A 22,099-nucleotide genomic window follows, 5' to 3' on the forward strand; every position below is an offset into this window, starting at 1 on the left:
TGGATACTCCCCCTCCCTTTGTGGTTTGGTCCGAGTTTTGGGGCCGAAAAGCATGGTATGAGGTATAACCTGGTAGTGCTGGGGTGCTCTCGGGAGCTTTGAACCAGGTCTCTGTTACTGCACAGACATCGATATTCTCCATACTGATGAGGGCTTCGAGTGCTTGCATTTTGAGGTTTAGACTTCTGGCATTGAGTAGCATTACCCTTAGTTTCTTTTTCCTTGTGTTGTCTATGGAGGTGGGTTTTTCTTTTGAGCCTTGCCTAAAAAAGGCACTATGGGGGTGACAAGAGCCTTTGCTAATATCCGAAAGCCCAGGAGTGACAGATGCAAGCCGTCCCTAGCGAAGCAACGTGGCTTGTCGAGCATGCCATCCCAGGCTGACAGACACTGGATCCACTTTGAATGACACCAAAACTTTAGCCAATTGTTAAAACTGAACATTTTGTCTTTATACTGTGGCATCATCCTTGGTGAGGGTAAGATGCTACTCAAGGTCAGGGTCATACCTGCCTGGGCTAAATGATCAGAGAGCTCCTCTATGTCTCTTTTCATGTAGTCCAGGGAGGTACGTCTCAGGTCATTCACACCAGCATGGACAATGACTGAGTCATATTTGTACCTGCTTTGGAGTGACCTGAGTGCTTGTGTTATGTGGCGGATCCTGGCGCCCGACAGGCAGCTCACCGTGACCTTCTCTTTGTTCAGCCTGGTGAGTGGGACGTCAGTGTGTCTGACAATAGAGTCACCTATTACAAGTGTATCAGGTGTGTTGTTTAGCCTTAAGGGCTGTGACTGTTTGGCACACTGACTTTGTGAATTGTGTGTTACACGTGTTTTGTTTTGAGGTAGCGGTTGCTTGGATGTCTGCTTTGGAGGTCTCTGTTGCTTAGGTAGATTTATATTTAGAGCCTCCGAGTATGTTTTTGTGTGTTTATGTGTTTGGTTTGCTGTTGTGGTAGGTCTATGTGTGATTGGATTTGTGGTGTGTGTGGTTACCTTCTCCTCCTGACTGACTGCGCCAGTACTGAGTTGAGAGAGCTTAGCCTCCAGTTTGGCTATATGGTTGCATCTCTCGCATATATTTGTACTTGTTGGGAGGAGGAGAGGGTTGTCTGTGTACATGAGGCAGTTGTAACATTGCCTCAAGATTCCCAGATTCACCAGCTGGACTGGAGAGGAAACCAGCAACTGACCTTTGGATATGCCTGAATAGTATAAGTAACTCCTTTATAACTGATCAAAGGACCAATAGGGGCCGAGTACTCCAAGGGAGTATATGAGGGTGAAGTGCTATTAGTTTATTAGTGCTAACTTATATAGTTGCTTATATGAGCAAGTGCAGGGCTTTAGATTGAAAATAGGGTCCTTACTTTGAGAGATAGAGCAGATCTAAGGGAAAAAGTTAAGAGTAGACTTTGTGGAGCTGAGAATGGTTTAAGCCCAATTAAGCGGCGCTGCCCAATGCTGCGCTATGCGCAAAACCGCACCAAAGCGGGTTTTTATACAGGGGACCTGAAAGAGCTGGAAATTAGCCCAAAACGGCCAATAAACTGCAAGATTCTGTGCTGAGATCACTCCTCCAGGGACAGATAGGCTGCTCAAAGCTCCCCACTCCCACTGGTGAACAAAGAAGCTTCCTTCTACCCAAGTAAGGAAATGGGCAACACAGGAACTATTCTAAAGTCCAGAATACAGCAATGCCTGTATTAGGGACTATTCTAGGTCAGGAAAGGTGGGAAACAAGGATTTTTTTTGGTTTTTCTTTTTTTTTACAATACAAACAGCAGAAAATGCACAGTAATTACTTAACACAGGCTAGCGCACTTGAGTGAGCAGCCTCAACAGATAAATTCAACAAAAAGACAAACTTTAAAAGTGCAGGTATGAAATTGCAAAAAACAATCTTAAAACAGGCAAAAGAGCAGATTTAACTCGCTTTTCGGTAAGAATAGACAGTCACAAAGGTAATAGCAGTAAAATATACTTAAATCAAGTAGCAGTCACTCTTTTTCATCTCTCTGCTGCTAGCACCACTCTGCAGGACCACGAGGAGCTATTGCTGAGTTGGAACAAGCGAAAAACCGCGCAAAAGCGGGTTTTTATACAGAGGACTTGAAAGAGCTAGAAATTAGCCCAAAATGGCCAATAAACTGCAAGATTCTGTGCCGAGATCACTCCTCCAGGGACAGACAGGCTGCTCAAAGCTCCCCACTCCCACTGGTGAACAAAGCTTCTTTCTATCCAAGTAAGGAAATGGGTAACACAGGAACTATTCTAAAGTCCGGAATAAAGCAATGCCTGTATTAGGGACTATTCTAGGTCAGGAAAGGCGGGAAACAAGGATATTTTTATTTATTTATTTTTTTTCATAATTGCACATAATGGAATGGCGAGCTACCTGAGAAGAAGTCTCCAACAAGGAGAGAGCAGAAGTCTTCCCTTCAGAATCAGGAAGGTCAGAAATTACCTGAAAGGCCTAAGAAATAATTGACAACCCTAAAAGCCAAGGTAGCAGAGTTATGAACTTTCTTACCTAGCCTTTTGATGGTTCTGCTGTCTTTATCAGAAGGAAGAAGCTTTGTAGAATGCAGCCACTGAGATGGCTTGTCAGATGCCACAGAAAGTACACAGGGGTCAGTTGAAGGGCATCTATATAGGAATTTGCAATCCTCAAGCACCCTATAAAACCTAAGAACTATCAGGTTTTTGGAGGACAGGAGCCAGGGAATCTGGAGCCTGAGACACAGTAGAAAACGTACCAACAAAACAGCCAAAACAGGAGGGACAGCAGAAGGTCTGGGACAGTCCATTTGCAGAAGTTCATAACATCTCTTCTGTACATCAGAAAACCTGGACACAATCCCATTAAAAAAATCCATCATACTGGAAATTGTGTCTCTGAAGGAAATCTCCTCAAAGGGAATATCAGAACTAGTGGACTCCTCCTCCTAAGAACCATAGTCAATTGCAGAAGAAATCTGGGATGAATAAGCAAGGGATTCCTCATCTGAATACACCTCTTCCTCAGAGGAATCCTGTTCCCTAGGTATTTTAAGAGGAATAGAGGACCAAGGTGGACCAGAAACAGAAACACCTTCTAGAGGTTTCAAAGCCAAAAGGGCATTAAACAAACCCTATGTGAGATTCTGCCATTCACTCTAAGGATCCTTAGGAGTAGGAGAAACACACACTGTTTTTTGTTTCTTTTTTCAAAGGGATTTCTGTCCTGTAAAACTTAGAAGGCTCAGATGACATTCCACATTCATAGTCGGAACTTCCTCTCTAATCAAATCTGAGGAACACTCCTATGTTTTTGCTGCAGTTCCACCTGAATTTCTGTAGCGGACATCTGCAAGACGTGTAGGGATGTGCGTGAGGTCAGATCCATGTCAGCCTGAGAAACACTCACAGCAGAGAGATCCAACGGAGGAGATGGGTGATCCTCCAAGCTTTTCTAACCTCAGGAGAGACATCTAGTGCAGGCAGTACAGCCAGCGGAAGAATTGGACCTAAACTTCTTGGCCTTCTTCTTCACAGACAGTTGACCCTCAGACTGGGAAGTTCCCTCCATAGTGTCTATCACTAAAAGCTTACAACACTGGCTCTCTAAATACAGGGCCAAAGAAGAAAACAGACTACAGAATATCTTTGGGATGAAGACCTGGTAAGTGGAACAGGATGTATGGTCATGGGAATCACTGAGACAGAATAAGCATTGTTCATGATGGTCTTTATGGGGAATCTGTCTCCTGCAATGGCATTTACCCTTTCTGGATGACATGAAACCCAACAAGCAACAAACAAAAGGAAAAAAGACAAGAGCAAAAACCACAATGGTGCACTCATCTGAAATGGCTTAGAGAACCAGCAATGAAGTGAGCATTTAGACAGATGATCAAAGATGGCACTTCAACTGGCAGCAAAGAAGTTCAGAGGATGGCATGTACGGACATCACCTTTATTCCCTATGTTATACACAAGAGCATATGTGTGACATACGGTGTACCTTAAAGCAACCTAAAGGCTTTGGTATACTGGCCGGACATCGGGCCACCCATGGCAGGGGATCCCTATTGTAAAGAATACTGTAACAGTGAAATGGAAGGACATCAGATATGTGGATGAGGCAGGTATGGAAATAAGGTACATAAGAAAAGTACAGTTGTGTACACTTACCATAAATGTAGATGTTTGAGTGTATTCACTGTTGCAGTCATCACACTTGGTATAGCTGCCTACAGGTAGCCCTAAGTCGGCCCGAATATCAGAGTCTTGGGATTTCTGTGTCGGATGCTGTCACCTCTTCCATGACGTCAGGTCGTCAAGGGTATAAAACATGCAGCCGATGCCATTACATCAGTTTTTCTTGCCCCAGATGTCAGGAGCCACCAAAATAGAAAGCAATTACATGGTGTGGAACACCTCCAGTAAAAAGTAAATACCATAGCCATAAGAGATAGCAAAAAAGAGGATAGGCAGACAGTCTACAAAATTCAGGGGACTGGAGGGAAGGTAACCAGGACTGCAACAATGAAGACACTCGAACATTTACATTTATGGTAAGTGTACACAACTGTACTATGTTCTTCATGTTTCACTGTTGCAGTCATCACACTTGGGTTGATTCCCAAAGCTGAGGAAGGGTGGAGGCAGTCAAGAAGTATTAGGGCTGGCTAGCAGGCCTTGTAAGACTGCTGTGGCAAATCCAGCTCTGAATTTAGAAAAGACAGGTAAGTGGTAATATCCCCTAAGAAATGCTGTAGAAGTTGAGGCAGCCCTAGTGGAATGAGTTCTGAGCCCATGTGGGGTAGGTTTTTCATGGTGTTTGTAGCAGAAATGGCTGCAGTGTGCTATCCATTTGGAAATAGTTTGTTTTGACATGGCCTTGCCCTCTGACCCTGTTGCAAAGCTGACTAGCAGTTGGTCAGATTTTCTGAAAGGCTTAGTCCTGTCAAGGTAGAACCTGAGCTGTCTGTACACATCCAAGGAGTGCAGGATCCTCTCCCCTTTAGTCTGAGGATGAGGGAAAAAGGTTGGTAAGTGGCTGGATTGGTTTAAAGCCACACTGGATACCACCTTTGGCATAAATGATGGGTTAGGCCTGAGGGAGACCCTGTCAGCATGGAAAATAATGAAGGGTTCCACAGCCATTAGTGCCTGCAGCTCAGACACTTTTCTTGCTGAAGTGATGGCTAGAAGTAAGGCTGTTTTCCAAGAGAGGAAAGCGGGAAGCATGAGCTTCTCTAGTACAAAGTTAAGGTCCTGGGCAGGGGTGGGAGCTCTCCTCAGAGGTCTTAAATTGTTAGCTCCTCTTAGGAACTGTTTGATCAAAGGGTGAGAAAAGAGAGGTGGGCTCAGTATTGTAATGAGCTGTGATGGCCGAGGCATGAATCTTAATTGATGAGAAGGATAGGCCTTTGTGGAGCAGCAATGCTAGGTAATCTACGATTTGAGGTAAGGAGGGCATGGCTGTGTCCTTTCCCAGAGACCGGGTCCAGGAACAGTAGCTTTTCCACTTTTCTGAATAGGATTTCGTAGTACTAGACCTTCTGGCCTCAAGGATGACATCCAGCACCTGTTTGCTGAGGGTTGCTGGTGATGTGTTCAGGGAATAAGCCAGGCTTGCAAGGTTCAGTGTTTGCAGCTGAGGATGCAAAATCTGTCCCTCCTGCTGGGACAGCTGGGGGGGGTCTGATGTAGGTGCCAGGGTGGCACTGCTGCCAGACTGCATAGGAGTGGTTACCAGTGCTGGCGTGGCCAGTCTGATGCAATAAGGATTGTCGTTGGTCTGTCCTGTTTGACTTTGAGTAGTACTTTTGAGAGGAGGGGCAGATGGGCGAAGGCATAAATTGAGAGGTTTTCCCATGTAAAGGATAGGGCATCCACTTGCCATGTTTGGCTGTGGTGATTTCTGGTGCAACATTTGCTCAGTTGATGGTTTTGGGGGGAAGCAAAGAGGTCTACCTCTGGTGTCCCCCACCTGTTGATTAGAAGTTTGAATGAGTTGGGTTCCTGTCTCCACTCATGTGGGACCAATAGATTTCTGCTTAAGTCGTCTGCCAGTGAATTTTGTTTGCCTGGCAGGAACTGAGCTTGCAGGTGCACTTGGTTGCTCAAGGCTGTGTTCCACAGGGCCATGGCTAACCTGCCGAGTGGGTAGGAATGAGTTCCCCCCTGCTTGTTTATGTACCACATAATTGTGGTGCTGTATGTCTTTATCAAGAGTTGTCCTGGAAGGATAAGATATTTGAAGGCTGTCAGAGCATTCTATACAGCTAGCATCTGTTGTTAGTGTTTGGGCGGTGAGGGGTTGAGTGAAAGGAAGTCCCTTGTTGTGGTTGCAAGCCTCTGCCCACCAAAGGAACTCTGCCCTTAGACAAGGAATGATAGGAATCAGTGTTTCCAAGTCCTGAGAATGTTGACACAAAAGACTTTTACGTACCATTGAAGTTTCCTCATATGCAGTCTTGCATATGGAATTAGCAGAATGCATGAGGCCATGACCCCTAGGGCTTGCAATATTTTTCTTGGAGATAGCTGAGTTTTGGAGGCCATTTGTTTGAAGTAGTTTGTCAAATGAACCTGATTTTCTGGAGTGAGGAATGCCACCTGGGAAGTTGTGCTCAAGCTTGTTCCCAGGAATACAATCTTTTGACTGGGTACCAGATGCAATTTCTTTTTGTTGATGGCGTACCCCAGAGATGTTAGAAGTCTCTTTACAAATGCCAGGTGCTGACAGAGCAATTCCTGACTGTCCGTCTGAATCAGGCAATCATCCAAGTATGGGTAAATTTGAATATTTATCTGCCTGCAGTATGCAATGGCTGGGGCCAGGCACTTTGTGAATACCCAGGGCGCAGTAGATAAGCCAAAGAGAAGTGCAGAGAACTGATAGTGCATAGAGCCTGCCCTAAAATGTAGATATTTCCTGCAAGATTCCCTTATGGGGATGTGCAGATAAGCTTCTTTTAAGTCTAGGGTGACTAGCCAGGAGTCCTTGGCTAGCATAGGAAGCAGCTCTTGTAGTGTAAGCATTTTGAATTTTGGGACCACCAGGAAGGTGCTGAGAATGGACAGATCCAGGATAGGGCACTTTGAGCTGTCATTTCTGGGCACGAGTAACAGTCTGGAGTAGAAACCCTTGTCCCCTTTGCTCTACTAAAACAGGTTGAATAGCCCTGATACTGAGAAGAGAAAGTACTTGCTTTTAAGCCTCTGCCCACTGTTTTGGAGGAAGGTCTGGCAACCCGCTTGGGGTTGGCAGTGAGTGGAAGTAGAATCTGTATCCCTGGGATACAATGTTTAGGAATCATTGGTCCTGGGTAATGGATATCCAGTTTTTTGCATGCAGGGCGAGTTTTCCTCCTAGGAGTGCAAGTACTTGGGCATGGCTGGGAAGGATAATAGACAAGTCATTATGAACTTTTTCCATAAGGGGGTGGCTTACTACTCCCTGTTTTTGAGGTGGAAGAACTCCATTGCTTAGATCTCTGCATACCCTGAGACTGTAGTCTTGGTGGTCTGTTGCCCCTGGGTTTGGACTGAGAAGGCCTGGGAGGGACTGGAAAGGACCAGTTTTTAGAAGGCCAATGCCTACTGAATCTAGGTGGCTGTACATGTAAGAAATCTTTAACAGTTTGCATAGATTTAGCTTTTTCCTTCATCATTTTAAGAACTTCTTCTGCTTTTATGCCAAACAAACATTCCTGGTTTAATGGAGCATCTAGTAATTTTGTTTTGACATGGTCTGGCAATATTTGTTCCTTCAGCCAAGTATGCCTTCTCAGTACAGACCCTTTGATAGCAGCCCTGCAAGATGCTTCTAAAGCATCAAAACCACACTGCAAAGTATGTTTACCAACTTTGTTTGCAGAATGCATTAACTCTTGTAAATCTTTATTTTCTGCACAATCTGGAAGCAACATTTTCTGTTTAATTAGTTCCATAATATGCTGCTGGTACTTCAACATGTGAAACTGGCAATTTAAAGCCCTTATGGCAAGAGTTGCAGAGGTATATACCTTCTTCTGTCTAATGCTCTAGAATTCCTGTCCGAAGGGGTAGGGCTTTTGGCTGTAGTAGCCTTAATACTTTTAGGTCCTGGGAAATGGTCTCTGGATCTGCAGTGGGATTCTTAAAGAGAAATTTGTGTGAGTCAGGTACTCTGTAGTACCTGTCAGGTTTTCTAGGAGCTGGTGGTAAAGTGTCAGGAGTAAGACTGAATTCCATGAAGACATCATCTGCAATATCCAGGACAGGGTGTATAGCTAGAGGCCTGTGCTGAGGCAAGTTTAAAAATTCTCTGAGTCTCTTTTTGGACTGTGGGTGGTCCTGGCATTCCCAGCGGAAATGCTCTCTTAAGGTATGCAAGGTTTCACCAAAAGAAAAGTCCTCTGGAGGGGAGGCAGAGGGAATGGAATCCTCTGCATCTGAATCCTCATAGGTAGATAAGGGAATATCCTGGTAATCAGAGGGATCAGAGTCATCAGACACATGGTCTGTAGAATCAGAAGAAAAATCAATCCTTTGTCTTTTAGGGGGGAAGGCTGGTTTCTCCTAATTAAAGTTATAAGGTCTTCAGCCATTCAAAGCATTTTTTTTCTGTGGCATGGGAGCTTAAGCATGCACTTTGCTCGTCAGTTTTCTAGGCGTAGTGCAAACTCTGGCCTGAGAAACTCGGTAGTTTTAGTCAGAAATGAAGTAGTCGGTTTAATATGAACATCGGAAGGTCAGAATACACCCTCAGAAGCCAGTGCCTGCACAGCAGCTCCGGACCCATCCAAGGAAGAGACATCCGCAGGTTCCATAGTCGAAGAAGTATCTCGCGGCTCTCATGGCATACCAGACTCCGAATGGGTCTCAGTAGAGGCCTGTGAATCTGTAGAAGAGGGTATCAGGGGCTGCAAAGGCACCTCACTGAGTACCGGAGGACTGGTGACTAGCTTAACGGAAGCATCGTCGGCAGTTTTGGACCTATGCGGTCTGTCTCTGTCTTTATCCTTACATTTTTTCGGAAGATCTGTAGTCGGATGGCTTATCGAAAGCATTTCAGAATAGAGAATGAGAGCGAAAGAATTTAGTGAGAAAGATAGCCTAACGATGAATAGTTCAGGTGTTAAACAAGGTACAAAACCGACAGCGAGGAACATCGTGGGCTGGGCCTAAACAGGTGACACAGTAAGAATGAAAATCTCTGTGAGGTATTTGCTTCCCACAGGAAAGACAATTGTTAACTTTTTCTGACAACAGTTGGAGCAAGAAAAAAGGATCCCCAATAGGGTACTTAGCTTTAGAAGACTTCAGGTTTGAAACTCGAAAAACAAAAATTTCAGGTAGCGGTCGACCGGCACTTGTGAACAGCTTCTGCTTCGGGCTCCTGCATAGCAAGAAAAGCTGATGTAATGGCATCAGCTGCATGTTTTATACCCCTGACGACCTGACATCATGGAAGAGGCGGCAGAATCCAACGCAGAAATTCCAAGACTCTGGTATTCGGGCCGACTGCAGGCTACCTGCAGGCAGATAACCCAAGTGTGATGACTGCAACAGTGAAACACGAAGAACATCACTAGTGGTGGAATGCAGAAGTCCAGGAAGTCATCAAAAGAAAGGAGGAGTGCAAGAAAAAGTAGGAGACAGAAAAGATGGACCAGGCTAAGAAGGAATACTGGTTAGCTAACACAGAGGTTAAGAGAGCAGTTGCAGTAGTAAAGTACAAGGTATCAGAGGTAGTCTATCAGCTTCTGGAAAACGATGTGGTAAATGGCACAAAGAAACTCTATCAGGTTGCAAGACAAAGACAGAAAGATACAGAAGGGAGTCAGACACCCTTCATAAGGAATGCCAGCAACAACCTGCTTTTAGCAGTCAACAAGACATCAAGGGCAGATGGAAGGAGTACTTCTAGCAACTCATGAAGGAAGAAAACCACATAGAAACTGTACTGCCCAAACAAAACATATGATGAGAGAAGAGGAACAGCCCACCCTAGAAGAAGTAAGAACAGCGCTAAGGAAAATGAAGAGAGGGAAAAGAGCGGGCTCAGATGAGATCACAATAAATATCATCAGGATGTTGGGTGAAATAAGGGAGAAATGGCATAGCAGTGTTAAGAGAAAGGCGTATCGCACATGACAGGAGAATAAGCATATTAGTGCTAGTGCATAAGAACAAAAGGGACAACCACTAGTGTGGGCAATACAGAAGTATCAAATTCTAGTCACACTGTATGAAATTCTGGAGAGGGTTATTGTTAAATGAACACTCAGATTAACAGTAGAAAGTAAGACGGGAAATAAGCAGTTTGGATTCAGATTGGGATGCAACACAACCGACCCAATGTTTACAGACAGATAGTAGTTAAGAAGAAGCTAAAGAAGAGAAAAGAGTCTAACTGGCCGTTCCTAGATGTGGAGAAGGCATATGACAAAGTCCCAAGAAAGCAGGTTTGGGCAGTCTGGCAGTGGCTCGAAGTCCCAGAAACACTGGTAGAATTAGTGCAGGCTATGTAGAAGGACCCAATGACTCAAGTAGAAACAGCGGTCAGTCTCACAGAGGGGTTTCCCAGCAGAAGTGGGTGTGCATTAGGGTTCAGCTCTCAGCCCACTATTATTCATGCTGCTGATGTACTACATTAACAAACATGCTGGAGGGGAAAAACCAACAAAACTGCTGTATGCAGATAATGTGGCATTACAGACTCAGAGCAAAAACTTCAGTAAAGGATGGGGAAATGAAATGCAAAACTGAAAGTACATGGGATGAAACCTAAATACAGATAAGACAGTTGTAGTGGCAGCAAATGGGGGAAATCATAAGAATATGAGATAGAAGGGAAAATAGTGGAACAGGTCAACAACTTTAAGTCTCGGGGAGGGGTGGCTGAGGAGAAGGAAAGTCTGAATGAGGAGGTCAAAGCTTGAATCAGAAGGGCTGCAGTCATCTGGCACGGAGTGTCAAGGGTAGTGCATGACAGAAGAATGTCAAAGAAACTGAAAAGTAAACTGTACAAAACATTGGTGTGACCAGTAAGTTACAGAAACTTGGGCAGCAAAGGTAATGCAGTTGACAAAGCTAGAGATGATAGAGATGAAGTGACTGAGATGTTTGGTAGGTTGCCCACTTTGGGACAAGCAAAGAAATGAGGACATCAGAGCAGAAGCCACAGTAGCTGCAATTGCAGACAAGGTCAAAGACAACAGATTACAGAAGCTCAGGCACATGTGCAGAATAACAGAAGACAATCTGCAGAAGATGATTTGGGACAGATAGGAAGAAGGCAAGAGAAAATGAGGGCATTCAGCAAAAATGTGGATGGATTGTGTGAGAGAAACCTGTGACAGTCAGGCATGACTGTCAAAGAAGGTAGGAAAGCGGCACTGAATCAAGAAAGACGATGACAGCTGAGAAGACACCCAGAGCACATGCAGAATATGGGAAAAGGTGGTTGATGTTGATGACTAACCCGCTACTTTTGGATACACTGCAACCCCTCTCCCACACATATTCAAAAAAGTAATTTTCATCACAAACAGCCTGAGACAAAAGGAAGGACTCCACGCTGCTTCACACAACAGCCCAATGAGTTGTTTTTTTTTTTTTGATTGCCTTATTCCCAATATGGAGTAGACAATGTGGGCTGTTTTGAATACAGCCCAGCAAGCAAACTCAAGCTACTCCCCCATATGCCAACCCACCCACTGCTCAAGTCAGTTAAACTATACATATATATATGTGTATATATATATATATATATATATATATATATATATATATATATATATATATATATATATACACACACAGTGGATATGCCAGGTCTTTGTGATATAAAAAAATGACACCACAATAAACCATTTCAAAACTTTTCCCACAATAAACCATTTCAAAACTTTTCCCACATTTAATGTGACCTATAACCTGTACAATTCAACTGAAAAACAAACAACTCTAGGGGAAAACATATAACAAATAAAAAAAGTACAATACTCTGCTTGCATAAGTGTGCACACCCTTAAACTAATACTTTGTTGTGTGTGCACACCCTTAAACTAATACTTTGTTGAAGCACCTTTTGATTTAATTACAGCATTCAGTCTTCTAGAGCAGGAGTCTATCAGCATGGTACATCTTGACTTGGCAATATTTGCCAACTCTTCCTTGCAAAAGCGCTCCAAATCTGTCAGATTGTGAGGGTATCTCTTGGGCACAGTCCTCTTCAGGTCACCCCGCAGATTTTCTTTTGGATTTAGGTCTGGGCTCTGGCTGGGCCATTCCAAAACTTTAATTTTCTTCTTGTGAAGCCATTCTTTTGTTGATTTGGATGTATGCTTGGGTCACTGTCGTGTTGAAAGGTGCAATTCCTCTTCATCTTCATCTTTCTAGCAGACGCCTGAAGATTTTGGGCCAAAAGTGACTGGTATTTGGAACTGTTCATAATTCCCTGCACCTCGACTAAAGCCCCAGTTCTAGCTGAAGAAAAGCAACCCCAGAGCATGACACTGCCACCACCATGCTTCACAGTGGTGATGGTGTTCTTTTGGTGATGCAAAATGTTGTTTTTGTGCCAAACTACCTTTTGGAATTGTGGCCAAAAAGTTCAACCTTGGTCTCATCAGACCATAACACATTTTCCCACCTGCTTTTGGGAGACGAGGTATTGTTTTGCAAATTTTAGCTAGGCTTGGATGTTTTTCTGTGCAAGAAAAGGCTTCCGTCTTGCAACTCTACCCCATAGACCAGACATATACAGAATACGGGAGATTGCTGTCACATGTAGTACACAACCAGTACTTGCCAGAAATTCCTGCAGCACTTTCAGTGTTGCTCTTTCAGTGTTGCTGTAGGTCTCTTGGCAGCCTCCCAGACCAGTTTTCATCTTGTCTTTTCATCAATTTTGGAGGGACGTCCAGTTCTTTACTATGCCACTGTATTCCCATATTTTCTACACTTTTTGATGACTGTCTTCACTGTGTTCCTTGGTATATCCAATGCTGTGGAAATTGTTTTGTACCCTTCTCCTGAGTAATACCTTTCAACAATGACATCCCTTTGATGCTTTGTAAGCTCTCTGTGAACCATGGCTTTTGCTGTAGCAGGCAACTGAGTAAATGTCAGGAAAATCCTACTAGGACAGCTGAACTTTATTTAGGGTTAATCAGACTCTCTTTAACTGATGGCAGGTGTGTACTCAAGAAGAGTGAATGTTGTAATTAAATCAAAAGGTGCTTAAACAAAGCACTGATTTAAGGGTGTGCACACACAACAAAGTATTAGTTTTAGGGTGTGCAGACTTATGCAACCAGTGTATTGTACATTTTTTATTTTTTCCCTACCAGTCTGTTTTTCAAATGAATTGTGCAAGTTAAAGGTCACATTAAAGGTGGGAAAAGTTTTGAAATGATTTACTGTGGTCTCATTTTTTTATATCAACAAAACCTGGCATTTTAACTCATTACATCCAAGTGATGCCTCAAAGTGCATCAGCAGTTAACTCCTACTGATGTCTCTAGGTGTCAAATTTTGCTTGTTCATATTTGTATCAATAATTCCAAAACCATGCTATGTACATGGTTTTAAAAGATTTCATCTTAAAGCTTACACAATAGTGAAATCATCTGCATTAATGTTTGACACCTGTCTAGTGCAGGTAAGTAGATATTAACTGTTGTTTTTATGATATTAATTTATATAGATCTACTTTTCACATTTTTCTAAATATCCCAACAATCAAGTAACACAGACTGAACTCCTTAGCCGCATATGAAAGCTTTGAGACAGATTAATAAAATGCTGCTGACAGTATGTGTGTAACTTGAGTGGTTGCTAAGATATTGTAAGTTGTTTAGAAAATATTACAAATGTAATAGTTATTGTGTTTACGGTGACTTATAAAATTCGGTTTAAGATCTAGAACCTAAAGGTTACTACCACTATAAAAATAGTTTGTGATGAAGAGTTAGCCATTTATACTACTTTTATAATCTTTATGGTTCCAGAGATATGAACATTTGTTTGAAATGTGTGGACATAATTTGATTTTGTGAAAAGGCTTAGGCTGAGCCCGTTGGAAGTTACAGTGCAAACTTCCTGAGCTCCATTGGACTGAATGAGTTAACAGGGCCGTGTAAACTTTTTATATCCACTGTATATAGAGCGGCTCAGTGGTGCAGCGGTTAATGTTGTCACCTCACAGCAAGAGGTTCGCCTCTGGTTCGATTCTTGACTGGGGTGCCTTCTGTGCAAAGTCTGCATGCATGTCCTCCCTGCATTCGCTGGGTTTCCTCTACGTACTACGGTTTCCTCCCATAATCCAAACATGCATCTGGAGCATTTCTCTCTGGGCCTCTGCTGAAAATAGCCTCTGTATTAATTTTATATATATATATATATATATATATATATACATACATACATACATATGTATGTATACATATATATATGCATATATATATATATGCATATATATATATATATATATATATATATAGGTCTACTTGATATGGCCGAAATTTCAAAATGTCGACTTTCATATGACCGAGACCATACAAGTAAAACACAAAACACAAACTTACCTTAAAACTGCTAGCAGGGGGGCTCTGCCCCTCACACCCCCTGTAACTTAAATATACCAACTCCGAGATCGTACTACAGTGCGGAAGTGGAAATCTTTCTATTCCGCACTGTAGTGTGATACCGGTTCCCCATCGTCGACATTTCAAATGTCGATCATATGGTCCTAGCCATATGAATGTTGACATTTTGAAATGTCGACTATTAGAAGAGGACCCATACACACACACACACACACACACACACACACACATATATATATATATATATATATATATATATATATATATATATATATATATATATACATACACACACACACACACACACACACACACACACACATACCAGTTCAACTTAAATGCATGGAATAAACTTCTACCTCCTTGAAGGCATTTTTGCTGAGACGTCAGAGTCTGAGTGACTTCAATAAGGCTTGTGGATCCTGACCTTGGTTATGCTCTTCTATTTTCTACATTTGGTGGTTTATACAATAAACTTCTACCTGCCAAGTCTTCATGCAGGACACAAACTGTACGTGTAGATTAGCAATTTCAAAATAAATGCAGGGAGTAAAAAATCTACATACCGAGTTTTCCTTCAGTTGTAGTCCTTCTCCATTAGGCAAGGAAGATCTCCTTTTAACTGGGTTTTTGCTGGGTGTAGAAGGGGCTCCTGCTTTCTTCTTCACAGTGAGGACATCACAACAGGCTTGGTCTTCATTGTGGGTGCTCTTTCCAGCATTGATGACCCTAGACAGCATGAAATCACATCATGAATATAACAAACACTACAAAATGACTGAGCTGGCTTCTGTGTCATTTCATACCAAACATTGTTTCAAGTTAATAATTTATTAAGAAAGGTTACTAGAGGAAATCACAAGTGGCAAATCACAGCATACAATCAAATTACAAAGAACTGTAGATGAAAAAAAACAAACACTGTAAGAAACTTTCTACCAGGTGTTCACAGTGGAATAACTATACAAAAGTACTCCCCAGATTTGAAACAATAAGAACATAGTACTGGTATTAACTGTTATAAACAAACAAATAAATAAAGCTGCCTGCTGGTACAAATCTCTTAAACTTAGCAAATCAAGTAAAAAATCCAATCCAGGATATGTTGAATTCACAGGTTTTTTTTAATTAGTAAGCAGAGACGAGCGAGCCATAAGACTTTAAGTAATTGTTCTTAAATGTATTAACCATTAATAGCAGTTGAAGTGGGAGTGGTAAAGTTTCCACTGTAAATACAAATCAGTCCAGCAGCAGTAAAAACCAACCCCCACTCCTTCCCTTAAAGTAAAGTAATAAAAAGGATCCAAGCGAACTTAAAATACCACGCTATTCAACTTTCCTAACAATGTCTGTTTATTGCATCCTTATAAAATAAAAATCATAATAATAAAATAAAATTATGTTTCCTCCATATTAATTTACTCAAATCTTTTAACTAAAATCACGTTTGGTTCTATCTTCAGGTCTGTGCACACTACAGATTCCAAGTTTTACTGTCTGTCTAAATGTAATTGTCAATTAGAAGTAAGAAACAGTTCAAACTACTAAAATCTAACTCATTTGTAATCAGCAATACCTAGATTTAATTTTAAGAGCAGCAAATTGTAAATTAATTATAAAAATATGGAAATGTGAAGATAAACTGACACAAAACTTTATGTTTAAGTCTTTTTTAAGTGTTATATGCTTTAGGTAGACAATGCAAGCTTCTTACATAAACAACGTACGTGACAGTCTGTGCAGGGGAAATAGAAAAAATGTGTTAAGTTATTGTGTTATAAAATGAATAAAACATTTTGGAAAAAATGTGTAACATGTTCCCATTTAAAACCTATGAGTTTAACATATAAAAACACAAAGAACTGTTGATGGATACATAGTGATACAAGACAGATCTTATCCTTGCAGCCACAGAAACTGCAATAGAAAAGTTGTAATAAAGACAATGACACACCGTGAAGGGCAAATGTGGTACTGCTCAAATAAAAACAGCAAATAATCAGTGAAATCAAGAGCAGAACAGTCCATAAACCATGTAGTCCATATAATAAATCCACCATAAGCAATAAATTCCTTTATTTCGAATTAGGTAAGCGCTTTCACATAAGAACTTCTTCAGACCATCAACCAAATGTTGGTCTGATCCCATTTAAATAATACTTATAGGCCGATCAGCTTATACTCAACAATACAAATGCTTTAATTAACAGTAAAAGCACAAAATTTCAAAATGACACACTTCAACACACATAACACTGTACACCTTACATAGTATATACATTGTAATGAAGTACATATATATATATATATATATATATATATATATATACCCGATTAAAAACCTAAAATAAACAAATAAAAAACATGTAAAGCATAATGTAAATTGAAAACTATTAAACTATTAATCTTGATTTCACTGATTATTTGCTGTTTTTATTTGAGCAGTACCATATTTGCCCTTCACGGTATGTCATCTTTATTACATCTTCTTAGTTTGTCCTTTTATCACACCTGGAAGGGACATGGCAGAAGGAAATATACAAGATCTTGAACTGGATTATAGACCCAGTAGACCTGTAGAGGTTACTCAGAGTCTTCCAGACAGGTTTCTAGCCTGTGTTCGATCGGAATGCAATCCTTTGCTGGACCATGATGTCATATCCGGTGAGAAGGCAACTCACGTTGATTCAGTGCAGCTGGAAATGCTGAAACAAGACATGGACAAACTTGAGAAGGATTTACTAAAAATGAAGCATCTACAAACTCAATGACAACACTTTGAGGTTTGCCTCTACAGGAAGATCATTTCGAGAGGCCTCAGAGTGTTGAAGATGCCAACTTACGGCATGCAGTATCCGGATTTGTTGGCGAAGTGGCAGTAGTTAAACCTAAGCGCAAATTTTTGGCTCTCCTCGTAGATTATTTTAGACCAGAGGAAGAGCAGTTAAGAGCTTCTATTAGAGAACAGCAGTTATGCATTACAACATGTTTCCTGTTGGCATAATAGATTGTACTCTTGAAGGGATACTCAATGGTGTAGTAGTCTTCGGGAGAAGACTTTTACAGCAAAAGAAAGATAAAATTGACAGAGATACAAGGGACTTTCAGAATGGACATGTTTTTACATGGCCCAGGGTGGAAATGACACACTGTACACGGGAATATGAGGTGATCAACCCTGTATCAAGGTTAGAAATTTCTGAAACTGTGAAGTACATTAATACTCCTACAAGGGGATAAGACTGAGACGTTGCATGAAGTACAGAGTCTATCTAATCAGACCTCGGTTTTATCGGAATGCACTGATTTACCTCCATCTAGTAGTGACAATGTAACATTAGAAGGCAATGGACATATGTTTGTAGGAGATGTAAGACCTAAAATTGTACAAGCCTTACATGTTGTATGACCTGTTTTACCCTCCACTTCTAATACCGCTTCTTACCCCCAATTCCCTTTAGCCATCAGTGGATGTCCAGTAGTTTTATGTTTAAGAATAAACATAACTTAAAAGGATGTCATGTTATTCCAGAGATAGGGTTAGACATGTTGAGAATGCGAAAGGCACCAACCCCTGTGGAAGTTGTAATTTCTGTAGTTATTTAGATACTACAGGAATTTTTGTACACCCAGATACAGGTCAACAGTTTCAATTTGAAGTTGATGCAAATTGCAAGACTTCACATGTGGTTTATTTGGCTAAGTGCATGACCTGTGGGTCGTTCTACATTGGGAAAACTGATAGGTTACTTAGGGACGGAATCAGAGAGCATGTCCATAATATTAGAGTCAAAACTACAACCAATGCCCTATCTAACCACGTTATGGCTCAGGGAGATGAGCACATCTTTAGGTTTTTGGTGATAGATCTGGTTAAGCTCACGGTAAGGGAAGGTGATATATGGAAACTGATAGAGAGTAAGAAAGTTAGGTGGATTCTAAGGCTTAGGGCAGATCGAGGTATGGGGTTGAATGAGAGAGCTTCCATCAAACCCATGCTAAAGTCTAGGAAGTTAAATGTTAAATAGCCCTGAAATAGTATGATTAAGTTTAATAGTTTTTATTTACATTATGTTTTACATGTTTTTTATTTGTTTATTTTATGTTTTTAATCGGGTATATATGTACTTCATTACAATTTATATACTATGTAAGGTGTACAGTGTTATGTGTGTTGAAGTGTGCCCTTTTGAAATTTTGTGCTTTTACTTTTAATTAAAGCATTTGTATTGTTGAGTATAAGCTGATTAGCCTATACATATTATTTAAATATTTAAATGGGATTGGACCAATATTTGATTGATGGTCTGAAGAAGCTCCTATGTGAAAGCGCTTACCTAGTTTGAAATAAAGAAATGTATTGCTTATGGTGGATTTATTATATGGACTACATGGTTTGTGGACTGTTCTGCTCTTGATTTCACTGATTATTTGCAATGGAAAAGTATTCTAAACTATGGCAGCATGCGGCTATGATTAACATCATCCTTGTTTACTTTTTTTAAGTAGACTTCAAGAATAGTTGCATTCAAGTGTGCAATTGTGCCACATGCTTTGAAGGACTGACTACTTTAAAATACCTTTAGGTACTAAACACAGTCCCCATACAAACTAACCTGGTTAAGTATTAAAATAATGCTCAGGATAATCTGGACAGCCTCATTTTGTATTTTGCTTGAAATATAAGAAACGTTCGATTAAAAGATTACTTCACAAATATGTCACATTTTCTAGTCGAACTTTTGTTGATATTTACTCTGTTGATTTTTTCCCATAAATTATAGCACACCTAATTTTCCAAAAATAAAATAAAATAATAATCTCGGTAAAACATCACATAATCCAATTGACATCAATAGAAATCTACACATTTAATAAGAAATAACTACAAGCTGAAAGGAGGCCATCTAACTACAGCTCTGTGTGTGACTGTGATATGTTACAACCACATAAATCCTTTTTATATTGGTATTTGAATATCTTGAATGTTTTTGTTTCTCCAGTGGGTCATCATCATATTCTTTCGGCTATTCCCGTTAGGGGTCGCCACAGCGGATCATCTGTTTCCATTTCTTCCTGTCCTCTGCATCTTGCTCTGTCACACCAACCACCTGCATGTTCTCTCTCACCATAACCATAAACCTTACCTTAGGCCTTCCTCTTTTCCTGTTACCTGGTAGCTTCATCCTTAACATCTTTTTCCCAATATACTCAGCATCTCTCCTCAGCACATGTCCAAACCAATGTAATCTTGCCTCTCTGGATTTGTCTCCAAACCTTCCAACCTGGGCTGACCCTCTAATATACTCATTCCTAATCCTGCTCACCCTCATCACACCCAGTGCCAATCTTAACATCTATAACTCTGCCACATCCAGCTCGAATGCCTGCCTTTTTGTCAATGCCACTGTCTCCAACCCATATAACATAGCTGGTCTCACTACCCTATTGTAGACCTTCCCTTTCACTCTTACTGGTACTCGTCTGTCACAAATCACTCCTGACACTCTTCTCTGCCCACTCCATCCTGCCTGTACTCTCTTCTTCACTTTTCTTCCACACTTACCATTACTCTGAACCTTTTGATCGCAAGTATAGTGGGTAATACCGAAAAACTACTTTTGTGTGTTTTATCTACGCAGGACTTTTATTTATGTGATATTTATGTGCATTATCCTTTTTTTGCTTTTTGTCTCCTAGGACTATGGCACCTAGTCTCCCCAATCCCTGCAAACACCCCTTCAGCGACCCTGAAAATCATGTTATTGTTCAAGAATTTAGGCGACATGGTGCCTTTCTGCTTAACAGAGGACATGGGGCTATGTCTGGAAGAAGATTTGGCAGCAGATAGTGGAAATTGTCAATGCTGTTGGGGGTCACAGCAGGGCAATTTACATGAGTTCATCGGGCCAGAAGAGAGCAGCTGCAGTGGCCCGTGGACATATGGCTACTGGGGGAGGCTTACTACACAGCCACCACCGACACCAAATGAAGAGTTGCTGTCTACTGTCGGATTCAGAGAGCTCAGTGGAAAGTGCACAACAGCATGTGATTGATGTTGGTGCTGCCATTTCAAGGAGGACAGATATGTCCCAGGGGGAGCTCCCAGGTAGGCTTACCTATCTCAATTGTTAAATATTTCTTGTATAGTAAAATGCTGATAGCAATACTTAAGATTGTTTAACAATTTATTTGGGGGGGGGGAGTTAGAGTGATACAGTTAACAACACATTCTGGCTCATTACACATGGCCTTGGGGTGAACGTGTCATCCATGTTTTTTTTAAATGTATTTTTAATGGACATATAAAGGGTGAAAAATTTTAACCCCTGTATTACTGTTAATTGTGATGATGGTGTCCTTACCTTTTGCTTAACTTCTTCCAGGACCATCCTCCCTAAGAACTCTGGAGTCACCTGTTCATGGTAAGCCAAACATTTTTACTTCAGTAATGTTGACCAGTTTACAGAAACATTTATTTTATCCGTATATGTAATGTGGGTGCCAGGAATGTGTGTACTGCTGTACTGTCTGCAATAGTGGCACCACTGTTAGTTTGTTAGCATATACTACATTATTTAAAGTAGTGTAGCTATTAATTTCTTTCCTGTGCTGGTTGCTTATTATCACAGGTAATCCTGATAGTGGAAGTGTAGGACTCTTACCAACTGATGTCAGACTATCTACATACCCTGATGATGATAGTAGGCAAACAGAGGCAGAGTCGGGGGGACCAGAGGATGAATCTGATACATAGTTTGACATTCTGCCATCCCCTGTAATTCCATCGGACACAGCCAGTAGGCCTACACCAACCCATTCCAGTGAGCTCTCAGATATTGGACAGGTGGAAGGGTGAGACACTCAATCAGGGTAGTGTGGTTACTGCTGCTTCAGTGTTGACTTTGGCTGTAGCCAAAGTGTGGGTGAGGTGCCACGCAGGATGGTTGTTAGGGGTGCACTGAGGAGGCCTGCTGTCCCATCCTCCACCTGATCCAGGTGTGTCTTTCTGTGTCACTCAACATATGTATAAGGCTGACATGAAGGTAAAAGCATGTTCCAATAGGGCCTCCAAAGAAATGCGTAGGGTTGTAGATGTGGCACAGGCTGGCATGCATGACTGCCTCCACCATGTTGCCGATTCAATGAATGATGGGTGGTATCTGCTGAGAGGAGGATGGCATCCATGTGGTCACAGGTCATCCACATCATCTGATGTCAGCCATCTTGGCCATGCCCAATCATGCTCCCATGGTGGCACTACTTTCACTGCTCCATTAGTGGTTGAGGTGTCCACACCCAGAAGTGGCAGGCCATGAGGTTGTGGTCCTGGGTGTACTGATGAGGAGAGCTTGTCCAGCAGACATCAGTCACATTCAGGTAGCAGCAGTGCATCCAACTATGGGCACGTACTTGCCAGTGCAACTCCTGGCACAGGCAGTTCTAGTGGACGGGTACAACGATGAACTGCCACCTCTATCATGCAAGGCTCATACCTGTCC

General features: G+C 41.5%; 1 protein-coding gene across 1 annotated transcript in view; it reads right to left on the minus strand.

The window, feature by feature from the left end:
- The window catches only part of PPM1H (protein phosphatase, Mg2+/Mn2+ dependent 1H), a 1,767,842-nt gene that overhangs the window by 1,263,064 nt on the left and 482,679 nt on the right, over positions 1–22,099 (minus strand). Inside the window, exon 2 of the mRNA XM_044088290.1 lies at positions 15,164–15,326. Within this exon, the coding sequence (XP_043944225.1) occupies positions 15,164–15,326 (163 nt within the window). The remainder of the gene's footprint in view (positions 1–15,163; positions 15,327–22,099) is intronic.

This window comes from Protopterus annectens, chromosome 11.part0 (genome assembly GCF_019279795.1).
Source record: "Protopterus annectens isolate FY-2018-M chromosome 11.part0, PAN1.0, whole genome shotgun sequence".
Taxonomy (NCBI): domain Eukaryota; kingdom Metazoa; phylum Chordata; order Ceratodontiformes; family Protopteridae; genus Protopterus; species Protopterus annectens.